Source organism: Lactuca virosa, chromosome 6, assembly GCF_052849685.1.
Source record: "Lactuca virosa cultivar CGN04683 chromosome 6, Lactuca_virosa_CGN04683_v6, whole genome shotgun sequence".
Classification (NCBI taxonomy): domain Eukaryota; kingdom Viridiplantae; phylum Streptophyta; class Magnoliopsida; order Asterales; family Asteraceae; genus Lactuca; species Lactuca virosa.
Window position 1 is genome coordinate 271,703,256 of NC_136431.1, and position 20,818 is coordinate 271,724,073.

A 20,818-nucleotide genomic window follows, 5' to 3' on the forward strand; every position below is an offset into this window, starting at 1 on the left:
AATCAAAGTGTCACGATCTTCCTCAAGCCAAGCCCAAAAACACACGTCCAACCATCAAATCAAGATCGAATTTTTACATTTTAGTCTATCTAACTTGAGCTCATATGGTCTCGTTTGCATCTTTGCTCGCCAACCAATGCGAAGCCAAACACAAAGAGCCCTTTTCTAAAATGTCAAACACAAAGAGCCCTTTTCTAAAATGTCAAAAATAACATGGTTCAACTAAATAATGTCAATCACGTTTCTCGCACAAAAATAATAATAATAATAAAGAGCGAGTACATGTCTTGTTCTAACTTTCTACATGGGACAAAAAGTTACATGTGCTCTTATAAGGAGCCCTTCAAAGACACTCCATGTTTTGTTGTGTCCAATGTAACAAAAAAGAGTTTTGCCTCAAGATTTATGATAGATCCTTGTTGAATCTATCGTATACCCTAGGCATGCTAACAGATTCACAGCAACAAAACACTCAATAATACCAGAAAATTAGGATAGAATTCTCATTCATTTGAGAGGAATGGACTTTCCAAAAAAAGAACAAAGTTCTTAACAAATCAATTCTTAGCTGCCGAACAAAAACCTCACGAAGCAAATATATAGAAAACAAGACTCAGGGGAGTGGTCCCAAAACAGACCTGGGACAATCAGTGCTCCCACAAACAAAACAACCATAACTCCTAAAAAGACCAAGCTACCCCTAAATCCTAAAAGACGACCCCATTTTAGATGATGCCGCATATTAAAAGGGTATATTTACTTTAGGCTTTTTTTTTTACAATAAACTCGGTTACTACCAGACAGATTGAACATGTTTTTTAGGGCCATTTTAGATGAGGATGAGGGAAGGTATTCACATCTTTTATACATACGAGATATCAAGAGCAAGTTTATGTCCCATCTTATTGACAAAAGTTTATAGGATTTTGCTTATGGATGTGAATGCATGTCAAACAAACATGGACTAATAAACCCGTATAGAACACATGTAGAAGTCGATAATTCTTGTAAAAGTTTCTAAAAAACAACCTTCATCATAATAAAATAAAAAAAAAACTAATGAATGCCCAGTTATATCAAATAACAAAAAGAACAACAGGAAAAAAAATCTTGCCCTGTTTACCTTTGTGTAGCAAAAAAATTAAGGAATTTTAGTTATCTCCCCATCTCCGCTTTCTAGGTGGTCTTTGTGGTTTATTTGAGCCCTTTTCTTGAAACAAATCCACAACTCCAACCTTTTTTGTTGTTGTTGTTGTTGTTGTTGTTGTTGTGTTATCTGATTCCATTTTAGTGGTATCGTTAAAACGTGCTCTCCGTTTTTCCATTTTTGCCCTTGCCTCCAGAATCCGAGATTTATCGAGCCCGGTCTTTTCTTTATGATTATGAAACCTGTTTGCGTCATCTTTTGTGGGTCCCGTGTCTAGAATCTGACCTTCCTCATGTCGGTTGACTGCTTTTGTAATGTGCCTTTTGGAAGACTGCACACGACCAATGCCACATGTCAAGTGTTGATACCGTTTGTTATATGGTCAACCAAGACATGTATGTAATTACCAAAAGGGCATATAGGTAAATTCATTCAGATCTAATGAAGTTTATATATCATATCCTATCAAATCCACATTAAAAGTGTACCACAAGAGAATATCAAGGATGCAAAACTCAAAATAAAACATAATAATAACAGAGCAGTGTTGTTATTTTAACAGCTTAGACTAGTTTTGTGTAATGATATTTAATACATATACACATTAGGTGTAATGAGATATAAGTATCTACTTGATATAAGTAGGGGAAAACACAAAAGCATGTTAAAATGTCAGGCATACATTAGTGATTAGAAATTCAGAAGGTCAGAAATCTAAATATGGAAATAACATAACTAACAGAAATAATACGAATAAATAAGATAGACTGACCCATTTACAAGTGATATGTTATGACTAAAACTTTCACGTCAATGAAAATAATGATTATATCAAAAATAAGTTAAAGCATTAATTTTACGGTACCTCTCGAAATATTTCCTCCATTCAGAGCTTGCAAACTTGTTATCATGTGATAATTTGTCAAAAAAGAATAAAATGCAAACAGAGTAAAACAAGATTACAACCATGACAAAGTATTACACATTAAATGGACACAAATGTTTCTTTATAAGTAGCTAGCTAGCCCAACATTTCAAGAATAAACTGGCTAAGGCTAACAAACCACAAACACCTAAGACTTGAAGCAGCAATTAACTGGTCGATTTTGAGTTATATTTTATATCTAAAAGGCAAAACAAGAAAAATAGAAAAGAACAACCAAAATGGAAAGGTATTGAAAGAAAGTTGCACAAGTGTATTCAAATGCTTACAATCTTTTAAAAAGTTTAATTGAAATAATATTAGATTGTTATTTTAATAACATAGTTTTTTGTAATTATTATTTAATTCCCTTTTATGATAAAGCAACATGAACTTAGTATCCTAGCACCTGCAAAATCTACAGCTTATGACCAGGGCCTATTTTCTATAATAGACATGGCTAGGATCTGGCAATAGGATCCAAATGCAGTCATGATTAAACAAAAATTATGTAAATAAAATAATAATAATAATAATAATAATAGTAATACAATATTTAATTGATAATTGGGAGAACCACAAAAGCATGTTAGAAATGTTCTATTACAACAACATATCCTTGTCAGCATGCATTAGTGATTAGAAATTCAGAAGGTCCAAAAGCACAAGTGCAGATAAATTGGGGAAAAGTCTAAAGGCATGTTTGGTTTGTGGACTGTAACACTATTGGAATTCAAGATTCCATCCCATTGCTTGTTTGGTTGCCAAAATCAACGGAAATCAATTCCATTGGCATCACCATCCGTGGAGGAGGGTGCAAGGAATTCAATTCCATTCTTCTCTTTCTATTACTACACCAAAACATCCTCATCGTATACAATAAATGAAAAACATTTAAATATAGATAAAGATTCAAAAAGTAATTAATTATTATTGAATTCCATTCCATTTGTGGGGTAGAAGAGGGAAAGCAGATTAAGAAGCAAAGAGGTGCATGCTTGTGAATTTGAGTGTTTTTAGAATGGAACTGAATTCTATGGTTTTGGGATGGAAATTGGAAATGTATCACTCAATTCACTTGCAAATTGCAACCAAACATGGGACTGGAATGGAATTGAATTCCGATTCCAGCCAAATCCCGCAAACCAAAGGCCCCCCTAAACCCTAAAGCTAAGAAACAACATATACATGTATGTAGTTCCAAAAAACATGCAATGAAAGAAGTATTGCCCATATATGATATATGACATGACATATATTTTGATATAATATATACAATTAAATTGATACAGTAATAGTAATAGTATTTCATCATCAGTTTCCCAGATATTACCTTTCCTTCCCGAACAACCAAGCATGAATTCCTGCAGCTCGGTGATGGGTTTTTACCACTCTCTCCATATTTTTTTCCACTAATTACTTCTCTTTTCCGTTTATACCCCTCACACCCATCTGCTGCATTTTTTAAATCATCAACATGATCAGATCCATCAACCATATGTGAATTCATGAACACCCACTCATAATTCCCTCCATGTGTAATATCTGAATCCCTTCTCCCTCGGAATCTTTTTTCATGACTCCCTTCATACTTATCATTTGAAGCTCTTTCAAGCTTACATTTATGCCTTTTTATATATGGATCATCAAATGGTATCATAATGTCATCATCTTTCCATTGCATTTCAGGTTGCCAATGGTGGTCCCTACTTCTTACAACATCCACACGATCATCACAATCAACTGTGTAATCTTCTCTATCAAAAGGTTCAGAATCATCATATCTAAATCTTTCACTCAATTCCCCTTCATATCTCCTTTGTCTTCCATATAAACTACTTCTAGGCATCATGTCATCATGCCATCTTCCATTATTGATATGGGATTCTTCCCTTTTTGGCAAATGGTTATTTAGTTCAGAAGATGGACTACCAACCTTCCTCTCATTTCTTCCAGAGCCTCTAAATTTCCATCTGGTATATGCTTCATGATTTACATGTTCATATTCATGTTTTTCCATGTCATTATAAGCAAAAGATCTAAACTTTTCACCTTTTATATCTTGGGAATATTCCCGTTCAAGAAAAAATTCATCATGTATTCCTTTATGTCCAAAATGCACATTATTTCCTTTCCTTTTACCAAACTCATTCGTATATCTTCTTTGTTCATCATAATATTCCTCCTCTTCTAAACTTCTGAAAACGGGTCGACCCATTTTGGGTCCAAATCTTTCATAATCAGAAAACCTTTCACCATGGTAATAATCAAGAGGAGGTTCTGATTCTTTTGAATATAACATGCCTTCCTCATTATAAGGATCAAAAGGATGCAGTCTCTCATAGTCATAGGTCCTATGATTATATACAGGAGTATTGTGTCTTCCATGATATCTATGCTCCCCATGTTTTCTTTCTTCATCTCTTCTTCTTGAGAAGATGATGTCATCATTTTCATGGTGATATTTGGGTTTAGAAACTTTACGGGTCCTATCGTTATATACAGGACTATGGTATCTTGAATGATATCTATGGTACTTATCTGATATTTTCAAGCCCTCTGAATGATGATAACCAGGCTTCCGTGACCGAGTCAACTCAGTAGATGAACACCTCTCATGACTATAAGATTTCCACCTATCTTCAAATGATTTGCAATGGTTTTTAGGGCTCTTTTCAGCCTCTGATGATTCTGCAGGCATTATGGATAGGTCTGTGGTGCATGTATCCTCACCTGTTCTTTCCTTTGTGTTGTCTGAAGTTTTGATTGCTTCATCAGTTCCTCCTGAACATTGATGAATTTCATTTTTTTTAGAATCTTGTGTCACAGGCTTACTTCTACTTCTTCCATTAGAACCCCTAAACACATTCAAAACAAAATTTTAATTGGAAAAAACTAAAATAAGGTAAACACAAATAGCATGAGGTTATTGCTCTCACCTTTTAAGGGCATCTATATCAGTCTCCAAATGATTCCCTTCAATAGATTCATCTTCACTTGAACTACTAAAAGAAAGATGATCTGTTCTATCATCCCCACTAACATCTCCATGAGTAGATGCTTCTGGAACAGAACTCTCAAGATTACCTGATCCTTCTTTTACAGACTCACAACAATGTTCCTCTGGATCCACAATGGTGATCTGATACAATCATGTCATCATCAATGAAATAAGAGATGTATGTAATGTAGCTACTACAAAACCTCAGTCAACAAATAGGTAATAAAAAAAAATCCATACTTGTATAACATCTGAATCACGATCCAGTTGACGCCTTATATCCATGGATGATTGTCGTTCAACAATGCTGTCTTCTACCTGAATTGCCCTTCCTTTCATCTGAAACAATAAGTATGCAGTAAACAACCAAGAATTTATAAGGATTGTGCATTGATCTAGGACTGGAACTGATGTCAGTGGGAGAAAAGACGTAAATGCCCTTCTAATCCTCATCATCAAAATAGTGTCTAGTACACTTTAATACTTTATCTAACTCACCTCTGTTAATTGTGTAGGCTCTGACACTGGACTCCCACTTGACATTGGTCCTCTATGACGATATTCATCCTGCCAATAACATGACATAATTTTTCTCCATTAGAGGTTCTGAAACAACAATTACAAGAACCTTAACAACAAAAAAACACCTTTTTAAGATATAGAAAGATAGGCACTTTATTAAAGAGTTACAAAAGTTAACACAAGAATAGAAGTCTTTACCACTTGGTTGCAATAAAGCTTCCAAGTATCTTCATTCAACCCAAAATTGAAATAGTCTGTTATATCTGCTCCAGGATGCTTCCAAGGCTTCTGCTCAAATACATCAATATTTACATCTAGTATGCTCCTGTAAGATACATAAAGACATACACTTTAATAAAGAATCAATAAACAAATGTGAAAAGAATCTAGACATGGAAATAAAGTTGTATTTTTTACACATTACACATTGCACATTTGCACCTTTTTTTTGGATGTTCAATACTCACCTAGACCAGGGAAGTGAGAATCTTTGTGCATGTTGAGGTCCCATTGACCGCTGACTATACCCATTATCCTCCCGAGACAAATAAGCTGCTGCAACACTTCCATTTCCTTTTGATTCACTTCCATATGCTGCTGATTGAGATCTTGAATACTACCAACAAAAATACAATTAGAAATTAGAGCTCCAAGTTTAAAACAAAAACAATGCATTTCAAATCCTACACTTACATAGTTACATTTTTCCATTGGAATCAAATACTTACACGGTGTGTTTGGATGTTAGTTTTGAAAGTGATTGCGATTTCAAGTATCAGAAATCAATTAACTAAAGCAAGGGACTTGTAAGCAATGTTACATTTGTCCCAATCATTAGTTTTCTTACAACAAGTTCTTCCTTGTTTCTCCAACTCTGATTATTATCAAAAAATTCATATTCCATGATCAATTTTGCCTCAACACTCAAACCTCATTATTGGGATCATCATTGTGGTTGCAAGTCACAATAATCAGTTTAATCACAATCCACACCAGAAGACTTGGAAGTCAATTGCAATACAATCTCCATAAGAAACTAACTTCGAACAAGAATTTAACCAGAAATACGATGCATGTAACTTCAATCGAAACCTATAAAGCTAATATGCTCAATTTCAAATTGAACGTAAGCTGAAGTAAATTTGCAGACACCGAAGATGATTTCAATTGAACTATAAAGTTGGAGTTCAATCCATATAGTAGCATAAACTAATGATATGTACTCAAATAAAGTTCATGATCGAAAGAACACCTTGTACAGTGAATGCGAATTACCGACCGCTTTCCCTCCCGCAATTTCTTCTTTACCGATATTATCATCGTCTTCATCTTCTAACTCTCCACTCCGCAAATTTGTATTAGTCCGTGAAATTGTTAAACCCTCCCCATGCCTTACACTATCATCGTCGCTATTCAAGACGATATTCAAATCATCATCGTCGTCTTCGTCGTCCTCATCGCCATCACTTACTCCGTCCTCTTTATCACTACTCGCCTCTAAAGCACTGTTCCGCTTACCAGTTTCATCGCTTACAAACTGTAATAGAGAAAATTGTGGAGCAACATTCATGGCTGAGCTTGCTTCCACTTCAACATCTGCGTATAAATCGCCGAAATCATCATCCACGTCCTCCATTTCTTGGTTATAAAGATAAAAGTCGTTTGATTTTTTCACGAAATGGAGTGTTTTACCGAAGATTGTTGCATTTTAGCAAAACCCTGAGAGAAAACCTCTCACCCAACCACTCGTGTGGGTGAAGAACTGACGATTATGAAAGATTTAGGATACCGTGCACCCTTTATGAAATGTAAGGTGGTAATGTGAAAGATTTCTCTTGGAAAAACCCTAAAACAGAGAACCTTAGGCTTAAACCCTAATTATTATATGTTCACAAATATATCATTTTTCTGAATACGATTTAATGTTTTAACCAAATTTGAAAGGAACAATAAGAAATGAATATTATTTTTTAAACAATGTTATATTCTGTAATATTACGAGTTGTGCAACGACTTTCTATTTTTTTCAAAATTGAAAGTATTGAATTTTATAATCACTAAAAATTCATAAGATTATTGTTTGCGAACTATATTATATGTTATGGAGTTGTGTGGCTTGTGTTTGTTTAATGTGATACTAGTTGTTTTGCCCATGTAATTCATTTAAAAGAAAAATTAAATATGAAATTTAAAAATCTGAGAAATTTGAATTTATATGAAAAATTAAAAAAATATTGAATTATTAAAATTAAAGTGTTTTTTTCTTTTAAATTTAAACAAATAATTTAGATAAATAGATAAAAGAAACTAATGAGGCTTTAATTTAAAATTTTTGAAATTAGAAGGAAAGTCAATTAATAAAAATGATATATATTTATTATTTCATTTAGTGCAATTATTACATTTAAATAATGAAAAAAAAAACAAAATCAACAAATATGTCATGTGGAAAAAAAAATTAATTAAAAATAACCACAAAATGACATGTGGTCAAATCAATAAGAGTGTGACATGTGGCAAAAAGATTTTCATTTATTATAGTAGATTAGTGTTCTTCACATCATTATTTTTCAGATGTTTTTTTAAATTGTTTATTTTCTAAGTTTTCGTAGTGACATTGTTCCGCTAAAATACCATCTTACCAATTATTGTACTTTCAAACCAAATAAAATTCTTATGTGGTATTTTCAAGATATTTTCGAAACCTTATGAATTCTTGTAAGGATATATATTCTTCCAAATTCTAAATATATATTCTTCCAAACTCTAAATATTACTTCTATATCCTTATAAATTTTGATATTACATGTATATCTTTCTAAAAATATAAAAATTACATCTATATCCAAAATCAATTTATAATTAGAATTATATCAATTTTTATTAATTTTTTTATCTAATATTCAAATTTATATATTAGTTTACCGATTTACCCTTTTTATCTATTATTGATCGATTTATCTATCTTATGCATTACTACGTATCTTCTGTCCAACAATTCAACACTCCCTTTACTATATCCCTCGCATTCTTCTTACAGACCTCTACCGACTACACCTCTACAGACTACCACCACCTTCAATCACATCAACAGAGCCTTGAGTAAGCCAAAGGATTAAACATTGTGTTCTATTTGGGTGCCCAAATGATTGGTTATGGGTCTGTGATGATCAGTTTATCAATGATTTTAGCTTCAAAAGCGCAGACGAGGGGTTTGGACGGAATCGGAGTTGTGGCGGTGCCCAGCACCGGAATCAAGTCATATACAACAATAACATCTCTTCTGAAGAACCAATTTGAACTCTTCCTGTTGATAATCACGTCCGGGTGTTCTTCAACCAGGTTCGTTACCAACCATCTCCTCAATATGCACTTGAAGTTTTGTTAATCACAGACTGCTCACTCATGGTTCGACGTAATGCCCAAGAAAAACATCATGTCGTATAACATATTGATCGGAGGATTTGTGCAAAGTGGCGACTTGGATACAGCACGCCAAATGTTCGATGAAATGCCTGAAATAAATATTGCGACTTGGAATGCCTTGATTGCAGATTTGACCAGTTTCGAATGTAATGAGGAAAGCTTTGAGCCTCTTCTCCGAGATGTTGTGGGGTTTTATCCCGAGGAATTTACACTTGGCAGGTGAGATCAATAATCACTTCTTGATTTCTTTTCCTTCTTTTTTCAAAAGTTTATGCCTTTCTTACAACTAGAATTCATCAATGGCAGTATTCTTCGTGGATGTGTTGGCTTAAAAAGATTAATTGTTGGCCAACAGGTTCATGCCTATGCTATTAAAACATGAGGCGAAGTTATTGTAGGGAGTTCACTTGCTCACATGTACATCAAATCAGGAAGTTTATCAGAATGAGAAAAGGTGATAAAATCCATGCCCTTTCATATTGTGGTTGCTTATAACACACTTATATGAGGGAGAGTTCAAAGTGGATCTTCAAAAGAGATGTGTTTAGGCAATGTATTGAATGATGCGAAGATAATGGATTGGGCAAATCGATCAAGTCAAATACAACAATCACAATATGGAGTTGGTTGTTATATTTTGGTGTTATTGCTAGTCTTTTGTCAAAGAGTTACATGTTAGGTTATTTTTGGTTTTTTACATGTTAGGTTATTCTGTTTTTTATTCCACCATGTTTCTGGTGGTTTTTCTTTTCTCTCATATAATTTTGCAGCATTTTATTTTCTATCCATTGTAACTTTCCCGGCAAAAACTGGTTGTTAATTTAATGCATTTTAGCCATTTAAAAAATGAAAAGTTTGGTATTATATATTGATTTATTTCATAGTTTATAGCATTTGTAATACAGGTAAAAGAAAGTACGTTGCTATATTGGTATAAAGATTGAAGTATGTTGCTATTTCCTGTAGTTTGCTAATAATCTTAAATTGATGTTTTTGGTTATACGGATTCTTATGGTTATTTTGGCATAACTGCATCGATATGGTGGGGGGCTTGTTGATATAGAAACTATACGTTCTTTGAGTTCAATGGATCCAAATAATAAGCAAAGGGTAATTTCGTCCAAAACATCTATTCAATCTGCAGTGGCTGTTGGTCCTTCAATTGCTCATTTAGATGGTTACTATGTTGGTGTTACTTCAAATCGGTTTGCTGATGTTATTACAGAAACAATCATTTTGTCAAAAAAATAGTACAAAATTGGTCATATGCAGAAAAATAGTACAAAAATGGTCCTATGCAGAAAAACATTACAGAAACGGTCCTTATGGCAGAAAAATATTACAAAAATGGTCATTATGGCAGAAAAATAGTACAAAAATGGTCATATGCAGAAAAATATTACAGAAACGGTCCTTATGGCAGAAAAATATTACGAAAACGGTTCTTATGGCAGAAAAATAGTACAAAAATTGTCCTATGCAGAAAAAATATTACAGAAACGATCCTTATGGCAGAAAAATATAACAGAAACGGTCTTTCTGGCAGAAAAATATTACAGAAACAGTCCTTACGGCAGAAGAATGGTACAAAATGGTCCTATGCAGGAAAATATTACAGAAACGGTCCTTATGGCAAAAAAATATTACAGATTCGGCCCTTATGGCAGAAAAATAGTACAAAAATGGTCTTATGCAGAAAAATATTACATAAGTGGTACATGTTGCAGAAAAATATTACATAAGTGGTACATGTTGCAGAAAAAGATTACAGATATCACCACTGTGGCAGAAAACTATTACAAAATGGTCCATATAAAAAAAAACAATTACATAAATGGTCTGAAAACAAATATAAATAGATGATCAAATTTTAAACAATTTTATCCTAAGAAAAATCATTCCAAACAAAAAAACAAAGTACTAAAAAATCCATTCAGCAAGCATTAAAGTACTGAAATCTAATCAAACTCTTAACAAAAACTCATGATTTTTTGTGTTCTTTCATCTTGCTAGTGGATGCATCATCAGAACCTTGAGATGCGGGATTTTTGCAAGTCCTTTCATGGTGGCCAAACATACCACAACGCGGACATCTATGTCTTTTCTTGGGCTCATCATGTAACGAACCAAAAATCAAGGGTAAAATTTTCATTTTTATTATAGTCAAAACATATATATCTTTTAATCCAAGTACTCCAAAAACATTGCTAATTAAAAACATTTATCAGAGTTCATCCCAAAATCACTTATTGCGGAAAACATAGGTGTGTGCGCTGCGATCAAGCCGGGCCCTTCTTTTCCAATCGATGATACCTGAAACCAAAACTATAAACCGTAAGCACGAAGCTTAGTGAGTTCCCCAGAGCATACCCCACATAATCACATAAACCATATCAGTCACATAAGCCATGCATATAAACATATAAGGATGCCATGGAAACCCTCCAAGGTCTTACACCGGGTGCCATTGGAACCCCCACGTGGTCTTAGCTCACCGCCATGGGAACCCCCAAATGGTCTTAACTACCTGCCATGGGAATCCCCACATGGTCTTCACTACCCAAGGAAATATCATGTAAACTAAATGTACAGACATACTAGGATGCCATGGAAACCCACCAAAGTCTTACACCAAATGTCATAGGAACCCCCTCATGGTCTTAGCCTGGAATGCCATGGAAACCCCCACATGGTCTGATATCCAACTGCCTCGGGAACCCCCCGGGGTCTTCCATACACGTATCACCGAGACTACTAGTATATCATATAAACAACTAGTATACCATATATCACATAATAGGCCATGGGAACCCCCACATGGTCTTAACTGACTGCCATAGGAACCCCCACATGGTTTTCACATAAATACATAACATATTGACAGCACATTCGCAAATAACCACTGCATGCAAGAGTCACGAAGACAACTAGCATACTACATATAACTAATTGCCATGGGAACCCCCACATGGTCTTAATCTACTGCCACAGGAACCCCCCGAGGTCTTCCATACAAATGTCATACCAACATAACAATCCACATATCATAAAATGGGCCGGCCTTGGTGCCTTAGACCTATTGGTATGGTGAGAAGACTCACCTCACACTGCTGAAGTCCCGCGAATAAATCCCTGACTGCTGGCTGACTGATCCTCGTCCTGTCAATCATTAAGACAAAACCCAATTAACCATTTGGGTTTCAATGCATAACCATAAATCCACACTTGGGGTAAATGGGCCATTTTACCCCTAACCTAGCTTGGTTCAAAACCAAGGCCCAAACTCACACCCTGAAGGCCCAAAAAGCCACATAATCAACTAAGGCCCAACATATGGCCCAATTTTCCAAATTGGGCCCAAACCTCTACATGGTCTTGCCATGAGGCCCAATCCTTTTTTCAGTCCAATACACTTTATATTCTGATGGTCCAATAATAATCCAAACACTTAAGCCCAAAATGCTAAAAACCACTCGTGGCCCAAACCATGGCCCAATTTTCCAAATTAGGCCCAATTCCTTCCGGGGCCTTTTCCAACATCTCTAACAACCCAAAACCTGATGGCCCAACAGGGCCCAAGACAAACAAGTCCAACAGCTAGCCCACACCAAATCCCAATACTCATAACTCCATCTGATTGAGTACACAGGGCATACTCAGTTGTACGCTAAGGGTACAGGCTGTTTGGCTTGTATGTTGTGCGTACAGACTTGTATGCCCAACGTACTACTCCATTAAGCCAAATCCTTATTAAGCTCTTAATGCTTGGTCTAACAAGTCCTAACCATAAACCTGAGCCCCAACTAATGTCTAAACCCATAAAGTCACTGACTTGGTGACTTTGCATGCCCCCAACAAGACCAAATAGCATTCTACTTTCATGGAAATGGCTCAAACTCCAACATAGATGGTCTTAAACTCTAAAGGTGCCAACTTTATGGACCTTGAACCTCAGAAACACTAAAAGGGGCAACTCAAAGCTCCTGGAATGAAATCAAGACCACTAGATCTCATACTTGGGACCAAAATGAACAAAAACCTATAAATGGTAGATCTAAGACACCAATGATCAAGTTTAAAGCTTTATACCTTCATCAAGCTGAAAATGAGTCACAAAAGCCAGATCCATAAGCTTCTCCTTGATCCCCATCTTTGCATCAAACTCCGCCTTCTTGGAAGTGGACCAAACACTCCAAAAATGGACTCCATAAGCTCAAAATGCCACCATGAATGATTAGAGACGATTTCTAAGGTTTTAGAGACCGGGGGCTGACTTAGAATGAAGAAGGAGGTTCAACATTATGCTTATATAGGGTACAACTCTAAGATTAGGGTTTTCAATCTGACCCTCATACGCCTATCGTACCTTTTCGTACCGCGCACCCCGATCCAATCCTTGCATATACGCTACGCTTTCCTCAAGCTACGCCTCGTGTAGTTCTTTCTCTTTGATACGCCATGTGTACCACCTTGGTACGCCCCGCGTACTAGGGCTTTTCCCAAAACCCTAATTCTTCCGAAGTCTATAACTTACTCGATACAACTCCGATTCCAACCATTCATATATCCATAGAAAGGTATCGATACGCTCGACACTAATATCAATTCTTGTCTGCCATAAAATGTCCCGAACCAAAATCCACTTCCCATAAAGACCTGAGCTGACAAATTACCGAAATACCGTTTGATCCAAAATCTCAAACTGAATACCCGAGCAATCCAAGGCACATTATCCAACTCCAACTAGGTCTGAAACCCGACCCCTCAGGTATCCGTAGCTTGATAGAACTTAATCCTTGATCACCAATTCAAAATGGGAACAATTCGAAACAGGATGTTACACATCATGTGGTATAATTCTATTCTTTTTGGGTCGTCCAGGAGGTCGTTTTATAATAGGTGGGTATATCTTCTCGATTGTCTCTATATGCCCCCACTGATCCTTTCCCGACATTGGAGCAACTTCTAAAGCATACGTTTCTTTAAATTTATGAATTGTGAAATATGTATCAACATATTTGTCCCAATTATACTCCCTTGTGAAAGCAATAAACGTAGATGCATGCACACACGGAAGACCTTTAACTTGCCAAACTCGCCAACTACATATTTTCTCATCTAATATAACCTCCCAACTTTTACCCTTGTAGTTCACTTGTGCTCGATTGTCACTGCTTCTACAAACCTCAAAGTTACCTAAGTTCTACATGAGAAAATAAAACAAGAATAAACAATAAAAGAAAAAGTTGTTATTTTTTCACAATCCTAAATAAAAGAAAAATAAATAATACATGAGAAATTTCTTGACCTTACCTTAGAGATTCTCTTGAGATAGTTCTTTGCTTTTGGTACAAGTGTTCCTTTTCATTTGTTCACAATCTTCCTTTTCTTGTCAAATCATTGCATAAGCTTTTCTCTAATTGCAGCAAGGAGATCGAGCATCAGTTTATAACGTATGTCACCTACCCAAGAGTTAAAAGTTTCTGAAATATTGTTTGTAATATAATAACACTTGAAAAGTGTACCAAACTTGCTTCTACTCCATATCTTCTTATGGTTTTCATTCAAATATATAATTGCATCTTTACGCACACTAGCAATTTTGCTTAACAATCTATCATGCTTACTAACAGAGTAGGTCTTTGCAGCACCCCATAGCTTGGTCCTGAAATAGTCACCTCTAAAATGTTTCTTGAAGTTGCTATATAAATGTCTTATGCATTCACGATGCTCAACATTAGGATAAAACTGTATAATAGCTACTTCCAATCCTTTTTACATGTCAGAGGAGATAACAAGACCATTTGGTGTATCGATTGTCTTTTGTAGTGACCTGAGAAACCAAGTCCATGATTTTGTATTCTCAGACTCAAGCACACCATATGCTACCAGAAACATGCCATTGTTACCGTCGATACTTGTGGCAGCGGCTAGCACACCATTAAATTTCCACTTCAAATGACAAGCATCAATCCCAATGTAAGGACGACAACCAACAAGAAACCTCTTAGAGCATGCAGTTAGTGATATAAAAAAATGTAAGAAATGTTTCTTGTCACCCACTGTCTGCAAATCAATCTCCACAACAGTTACAAGGTTTCTTTGTTCAAGTTCCTGTTTGAAATCATATATAGTTACATAAGAGTCATCCCACTCTCCATGCATATCACTATATGCTTGTTCTCTTCCTCTAAAGACTCTCATATATGGTACGTCAACATTGTAGCTTTGCATAAGCCACTTTTTTAGGTTGGAAGGAGATATATCACCATTAGATTTCAGCTTGTCTGTTACAAACATCACTAATTCATCCTTGAGTTGCATGTTTGTTACCACACTTGTTACTTCGAGTACAAGAATGAGTTTCTACAAATTTCTTAACCTGCAAAATTTCATAAAAACATATAATCATGTTAAGAAAATAATAATGTCAATAAATTTAGTATGTCTTGAAATGTATACTTACTTCAAAAGTAGCTTCATCTTGTGTACGAGAAGCATGGATTCTCCACTCGCACTTTTTATCTTCACAACATGTCGTAAGTCGTGTCAAATCACTTTTCTTAATGACATATTGAAATTCATTTGTTATTGCACAATGGTTTAAAGCTCTTATAAAAGCAATCACATTTGGAAATTTAGAATGCACTTTCATAACTTGACTTTTACTGCTATATGCATCGATTTTGAAATTAGAATTTAGAAGTTCGTATTCATTATCGGAACTATAACGACTATGATAGCTTTCTTCACTTGGACAATTTGAGTCTGAATCATTTTCATCATCCAATTCATCAATTGATTGATCTTGGACACTAGATGGTTTATCCCTTTGTTGTGTAATTTTTTCATTCGTCACATAAATTGTTACTTCTTTCTCCTCCTCATACATGTTAAGCATCACCATGAAGTTTTCATCAGAATCGAGTTTAATAAAACATTGTTCTTTTGCATGCTTGTCAATAAAGACTATTGACAAAACAATATCATTTTTTGATGGATAATGTTTTTTCACCTCTTCAACCAGTTGATTCAAGTTGTATGAGAATATGTCTATATATAGACTTTTTCTAAAGCCGAAACAATACACTTGCCTACATGAGTTCCTCGCAAACCGAAAAAAGCCTCCATATTTCAGTCTAAGCTTGTATGTCCATGTTACTTGCCTGATAACCACAAAGAAAAAAACAGTTAATGAAATAAATAGGAAACATAAAATATCATCCATCTTGTAGGTATAAATAATTTGGTTGTTAGAATTATTGTGGAAACTTACTCAATTATTGGGGAGTGATCACCTATCTCCTATCTCAGTGTATCAACCTCATCATCCATCAAAATTAATCAAATGTAGTAATAGTAAGAGATGGAGAAGAAACTTTGTTTTGTGAAGCAAAAGTAATCGAATGTTGATGCATAATTAAGTGAATGCAAAGTCAATCTAATGAAAATTACAATTACTTCAAACAAGATCACATACCATTTGTGATTAAGAAGATACAGTGATAACAATAGATGAAGAACAAACTCTGTTTTTTGTCAACCTAATCTGATCCAACGCAGATAATAATCGAATGCAAAAATAATCTAATGCAAATTACAATTACTTCAAACAAGATGGCGTACCTACTGTGATTAAAAGTTGCGACCTGTGCTTAGCGTGGAGCCGAGATACGGTAACGAAGAAGATGATTGCAATGTTAAAGGCGCCTTAATCGAATTAAGAGATAGGAATATGTAATCTGTTAGGAAACGTGATTTAGTTTGATATCTAATTGAGAAAGGATGATTTAATTTGATTTAATTTGAGATTTAATTAGGAAAGGGTAAATTGGTAAACTAATATATAAATTTGAATATTAGATAAAAAATTAATAAAAATTGATATAATTCTAATTAAAAATTGATTTTGGATATAGATGTGATTTTTATATTTTTAGAAGGATACACATGTAATATCAAAATTTATAAGGATATTGAAGTAATATTGAAGGTAAGGGTTTGGGCATGGCACATGAGGGAAGCGATCTGTCTTAAACAAGAAGATTTTCCGTTAGAGTTTGGAAGGATATATATTAAATTTTCCCTTCTTTTAAAATGTTATTTAGACAATAAGATTTAGAAGCTCTATTTTTTCATGAATTTTGAATGTTTTCATTACTATAATGGTGTATAAACATTATATGGCACTTAATAAAGTGCTAAATTAAGTATATATTGTAACAAAATGTATTCAAAATTATTGTATAATTTTACAATATATTTTTAATAACCTTTAAAGTTTGCGACTACATGTCTTTTAGAATTGCATTTCATTATAAAACGAGTACTGATGAATTATATTGTGACGTCTATGTTGGTGTCCAACTAAGATGAAGATGACAAAGAAAACATCTATGACATTTGTGTTAACGATTAAGCAAGCCAACAAGTTAGTTGATTTGGACGACAACCTTTAAGGGATGATAAATTGCAGGCTTTGTATGCTTACGGGCACCCGAGTTTCTATCCACCTAAGAAGAAGTTGACATGTGGTTGGTAGATTGTGGAAAGTGTGCGAAACAACTTAAGCGTTTTTATCAGTGAAGAATGGTTGAATCAATAATAAGTATATGCCAACAAATATCTAACATGTTTAATGAGTTGTAATGAGGTACTAGAAATGTTTGATTCGAATTACTTTTCTAGTGGAAGGCTGAGTATTTGAGTGTTGAAAGTTGAATCAAAATGATTGACTACATGGTGGTTGGAATTTATATAGGTTTGTAGTGCATATCTTTTGGTGTAGAAACTCAAGATAAAATATATCTTCATTATTGATATCCACACGAGCAATGCAAACAAGTGCTAGAATCCAACTAACAAATCATTTAATGTAGCAACCCAGATTTAATATACAAATATCTAAGGGAAATATCAGAGTTTTTCATACAATTGCGGACTTCTACTAAAATTAAATCACTTTAAATCACAGATTAAATAACAGTTTTACAATAAAATATATTACATAAAAGAACAACAAGGAAATACACAAATAACATCCTACTATCTATTCACTGTCCTTGTGCTCCGATCTTCTCTTTTGGTACCACGACTGCTGCTACCTGAACCTACAAAACATAAAATCTCTACTACATCAGACAAACATGTCTGGTGAGTTATTCTTTCTACTTTTCCTATTTTTCTTCTTTCTCTTATTTCTCATACTATGTTATCTAATCTCTTTCCCTAATAGCATACACTGCTATTCTTTCTTCTTTCATCTATCTTCTCTATCTTTTTTCTCTAATATTTCTTTTCTACTCTCTCATCCCATCTATCGCTTTCTCTTTCATATACTCTGTCTCTCATACACATTTTTGTAACACCGTCTTCCCAGGTATCGTTCAATCGTGGCTTATATTATATAAAAGTTTTCATTTTAAGCGGGGCGTACCCTTGGGTACGCTCAGCATAGTTCATTAAAAGTGACAGGGCTCTTTTGGAGTACGATGGGCGTACTCATGTGGTACTCAGGGCGTACTCATGCAGATCTCAAACCCTAATTTTTAGGGTTTGGACCCTATTTAAAGGATCTTAAGTCCTTGAGGCCTCCCTCGTCACCAGCCCCCTCTACCCCAAAGCACCATTTTGAACCCTAGCCACCTTGTGAGGTCCTTGAGTTCTTAAAGTGATTCTTGGTGTGTTTTGGTGCATATTGAAGAAGAATGAGTCCATTGAAGAGGTCTTGGGAAGCTTGGAGCTTGTGGATCCAGACTTGGTTTATCATCTAGCATCTTCTAGAAGTATAAAGCTTTAAACTTTATAGATTTTTAGCTTAGATCTAGCCTTCAGTGATGTTTTGGCATGTTTTTGGTCCCATAGCTTGGTTCTTGTGAGTATTTGCTACTCTGTAACCCTTGAGTGTCTTTTTAGTCATTTCTGAGGTTAATAAGTCAATCGACTCTTGAGGATTATATTTCTCCTATGCATGAGTTATTGGTCATTTTGTGAAGTTATGGACCTAGGGTTTAGTTTTGGGCTCTATTAAGCAATGCAAAAGCTTAAAGTTATCGACTTATCAATTAAGACCTTCCCAAGATAAAGATTTGTGAATTAGACGTATAGTCTTTAGGTATTAAGAACTTAATATTAGGTTTGGGTATCAAAGTAATACGTTGGGCGTAACCCAGGAGTAGGCATGACGTAACGGTTTTAGCCCTCGAACCCTCTTATGTTGACTTCAGTATGCGGGGTGTAATGGAGGAGTACGCATGGCATACTCCCTTATGTGTAGTTAGGCCATTTTAGGCCTTGGGCGATGCTTAGTTGGGTATAGCTTGGAGAGGGTAGGATGGTCTTTTACCCTTAGAAGGAGAGATTATGTGTTGGACCTTTGATTTTCAGTTATTACCCTAACTATTAATTAGGGATTGGTTTTGGTTATGACCATCATGAGGACTGTTGTAGCAACAGCTTGAGTGTGTGACTTATCTATCATCGGATTGAGGTGAGTCTCCTCACAGTATTTGAGGGTTGAAGGCACCAATGTCAGCCCATTGATTTATATTATAGGATGCTAAATGTCTGTGTTAATCTTGCATGTATTGTACGTGTTTGTATGTATACCGGGCGGGGCATGATGAATGTGTTGGGCGGGGCCCATCACATGTCACTGACAAATTTGTACCGGGAAGGGCCCGATGTAGGATGGGGCCTGTTGTATGTATGGTATGTGGTATTTTGGGGAACTCACTAAGCTTTGTGCTTACGTTTTATATTTAAAATGTTTTCAGGTACTTTCGGTTCGAAAGGGAAGGGCCCGACTTGATGACACAACATCCATCAGTGTTTTGCATTTTTATGATTTTGGATTGTACTCTGGTAACTATTTTCTACATTGGCACACTTTGTTGGTTCTCAAAATGAATGGTTGATGATTTTGTTTGGTTTAAAATAAAAAAATTTACTTAGTATTTATGAGACGTTACAAGTTGGTATTAGAGCCTTGATTTGAGGGATTCGGGAACATTATCGGGTGTGCTTGAACTCAAACTGTGGAATTGGTAAAAAGAAAAAAAATTTCTAAAGGGTTTTTGGAAAAATGGGGTGTGATCCGTGTAATCGGCCGAGCTCAAGTAAGTATTTTCCAAAATACCCATACATGTTTATTTGTTGCGGTATGTGAATATGTGTATAAGTATGCTAGATTAGGGCCAAGGATTTGCTCAAAGTTGTATGTTAGGAGAGATGCCTTTTGTATGCCTACTATATGAGCCTCTAGAATTGCATGCTAGTATGGATTACAGATGATACGTTAGGTTGGCCTGCTAGACAGTGTTTTGGTTAGAACTTGATGCTCGAATGTTGTTTGCTTTGTGATTTTAGGAACCACTGTTAATACGAGTTAACTATCAAGAGAATATACTAGGTTACATGTTACAAAAGTTAGATAATTTTATAAGGTTAGGTTTCACTCTATTGTGTAACTCTTGTTTGAGTCCACCCGTTGTAGTGTGAGACCTTACAGCCAAAAATTATATAGTGTCTGTTGCATGTAATTATATTCGTAAGATAGTTAACGGGTGTCAGTAGGGGTTTCTTCTGCAGTTGAGGGCAGAGAGTGGTGGGAAGGGAAGCCTAGGAGAATCTTGGAATTATGTTATCTTGGCAGATGTGTTGTATAGCAGGAAGGAAAAATGATTAGCAGTAAGGGAGTCACTTAAGGGAATCAAGACGACTCTTGAGGAAAGTACGGATAGGTGTGGAAGGTAGTATTGGGCCCGTACTACTGAAAGCATATGATCCATACTCGAGGCAA

At 35.2% G+C, this 20,818-nt stretch overlaps 2 protein-coding genes across 3 annotated transcripts; both read right to left on the bottom strand.

Moving 5' to 3' along the window:
- Nucleotides 1–960: 960 nt before the first annotated feature.
- LOC145120220 (uncharacterized) lies at nt 961–7,448 on the bottom strand. Of its 2 annotated transcripts, none has more exons than XM_079056029.1 (8): nt 6,845–7,448; nt 6,060–6,208; nt 5,791–5,917; nt 5,569–5,637; nt 5,311–5,409; nt 5,009–5,211; nt 3,403–4,927; nt 961–1,478 (listed from the first exon to the last, which is right to left on the bottom strand). In XM_079056029.1, exons 1-8 carry the CDS (start codon nt 7,226–7,228, stop codon nt 1,152–1,154), a joined length of 2,883 nt encoding a protein of 960 aa, XP_078912155.1. In that variant the 5' UTR covers nt 7,229–7,448; the 3' UTR covers nt 961–1,151. The 2 variants fall into 2 exon arrangements, with proteins under 2 accessions (XP_078912155.1, XP_078912156.1); XM_079056030.1 differs by lacking the exon at nt 6,845–7,448 and adding an exon at nt 6,321–6,806.
- Nucleotides 7,449–13,855: 6,407 nt separating this feature from the next.
- Nucleotides 13,856–16,346, bottom strand: LOC145122540 (uncharacterized). The gene is made up of 5 exons (XM_079058131.1): nt 16,342–16,346; nt 15,485–16,184; nt 14,798–15,384; nt 14,485–14,683; nt 13,856–14,221 (listed from the first exon to the last, which is right to left on the bottom strand). The coding sequence occupies exons 1-5, from the start codon at nt 16,344–16,346 to the stop codon at nt 13,856–13,858; spliced, it is 1,857 nt and encodes a 618-aa protein (XP_078914257.1).
- Between the last annotated feature and the right edge of the window lie 4,472 nt (nt 16,347–20,818).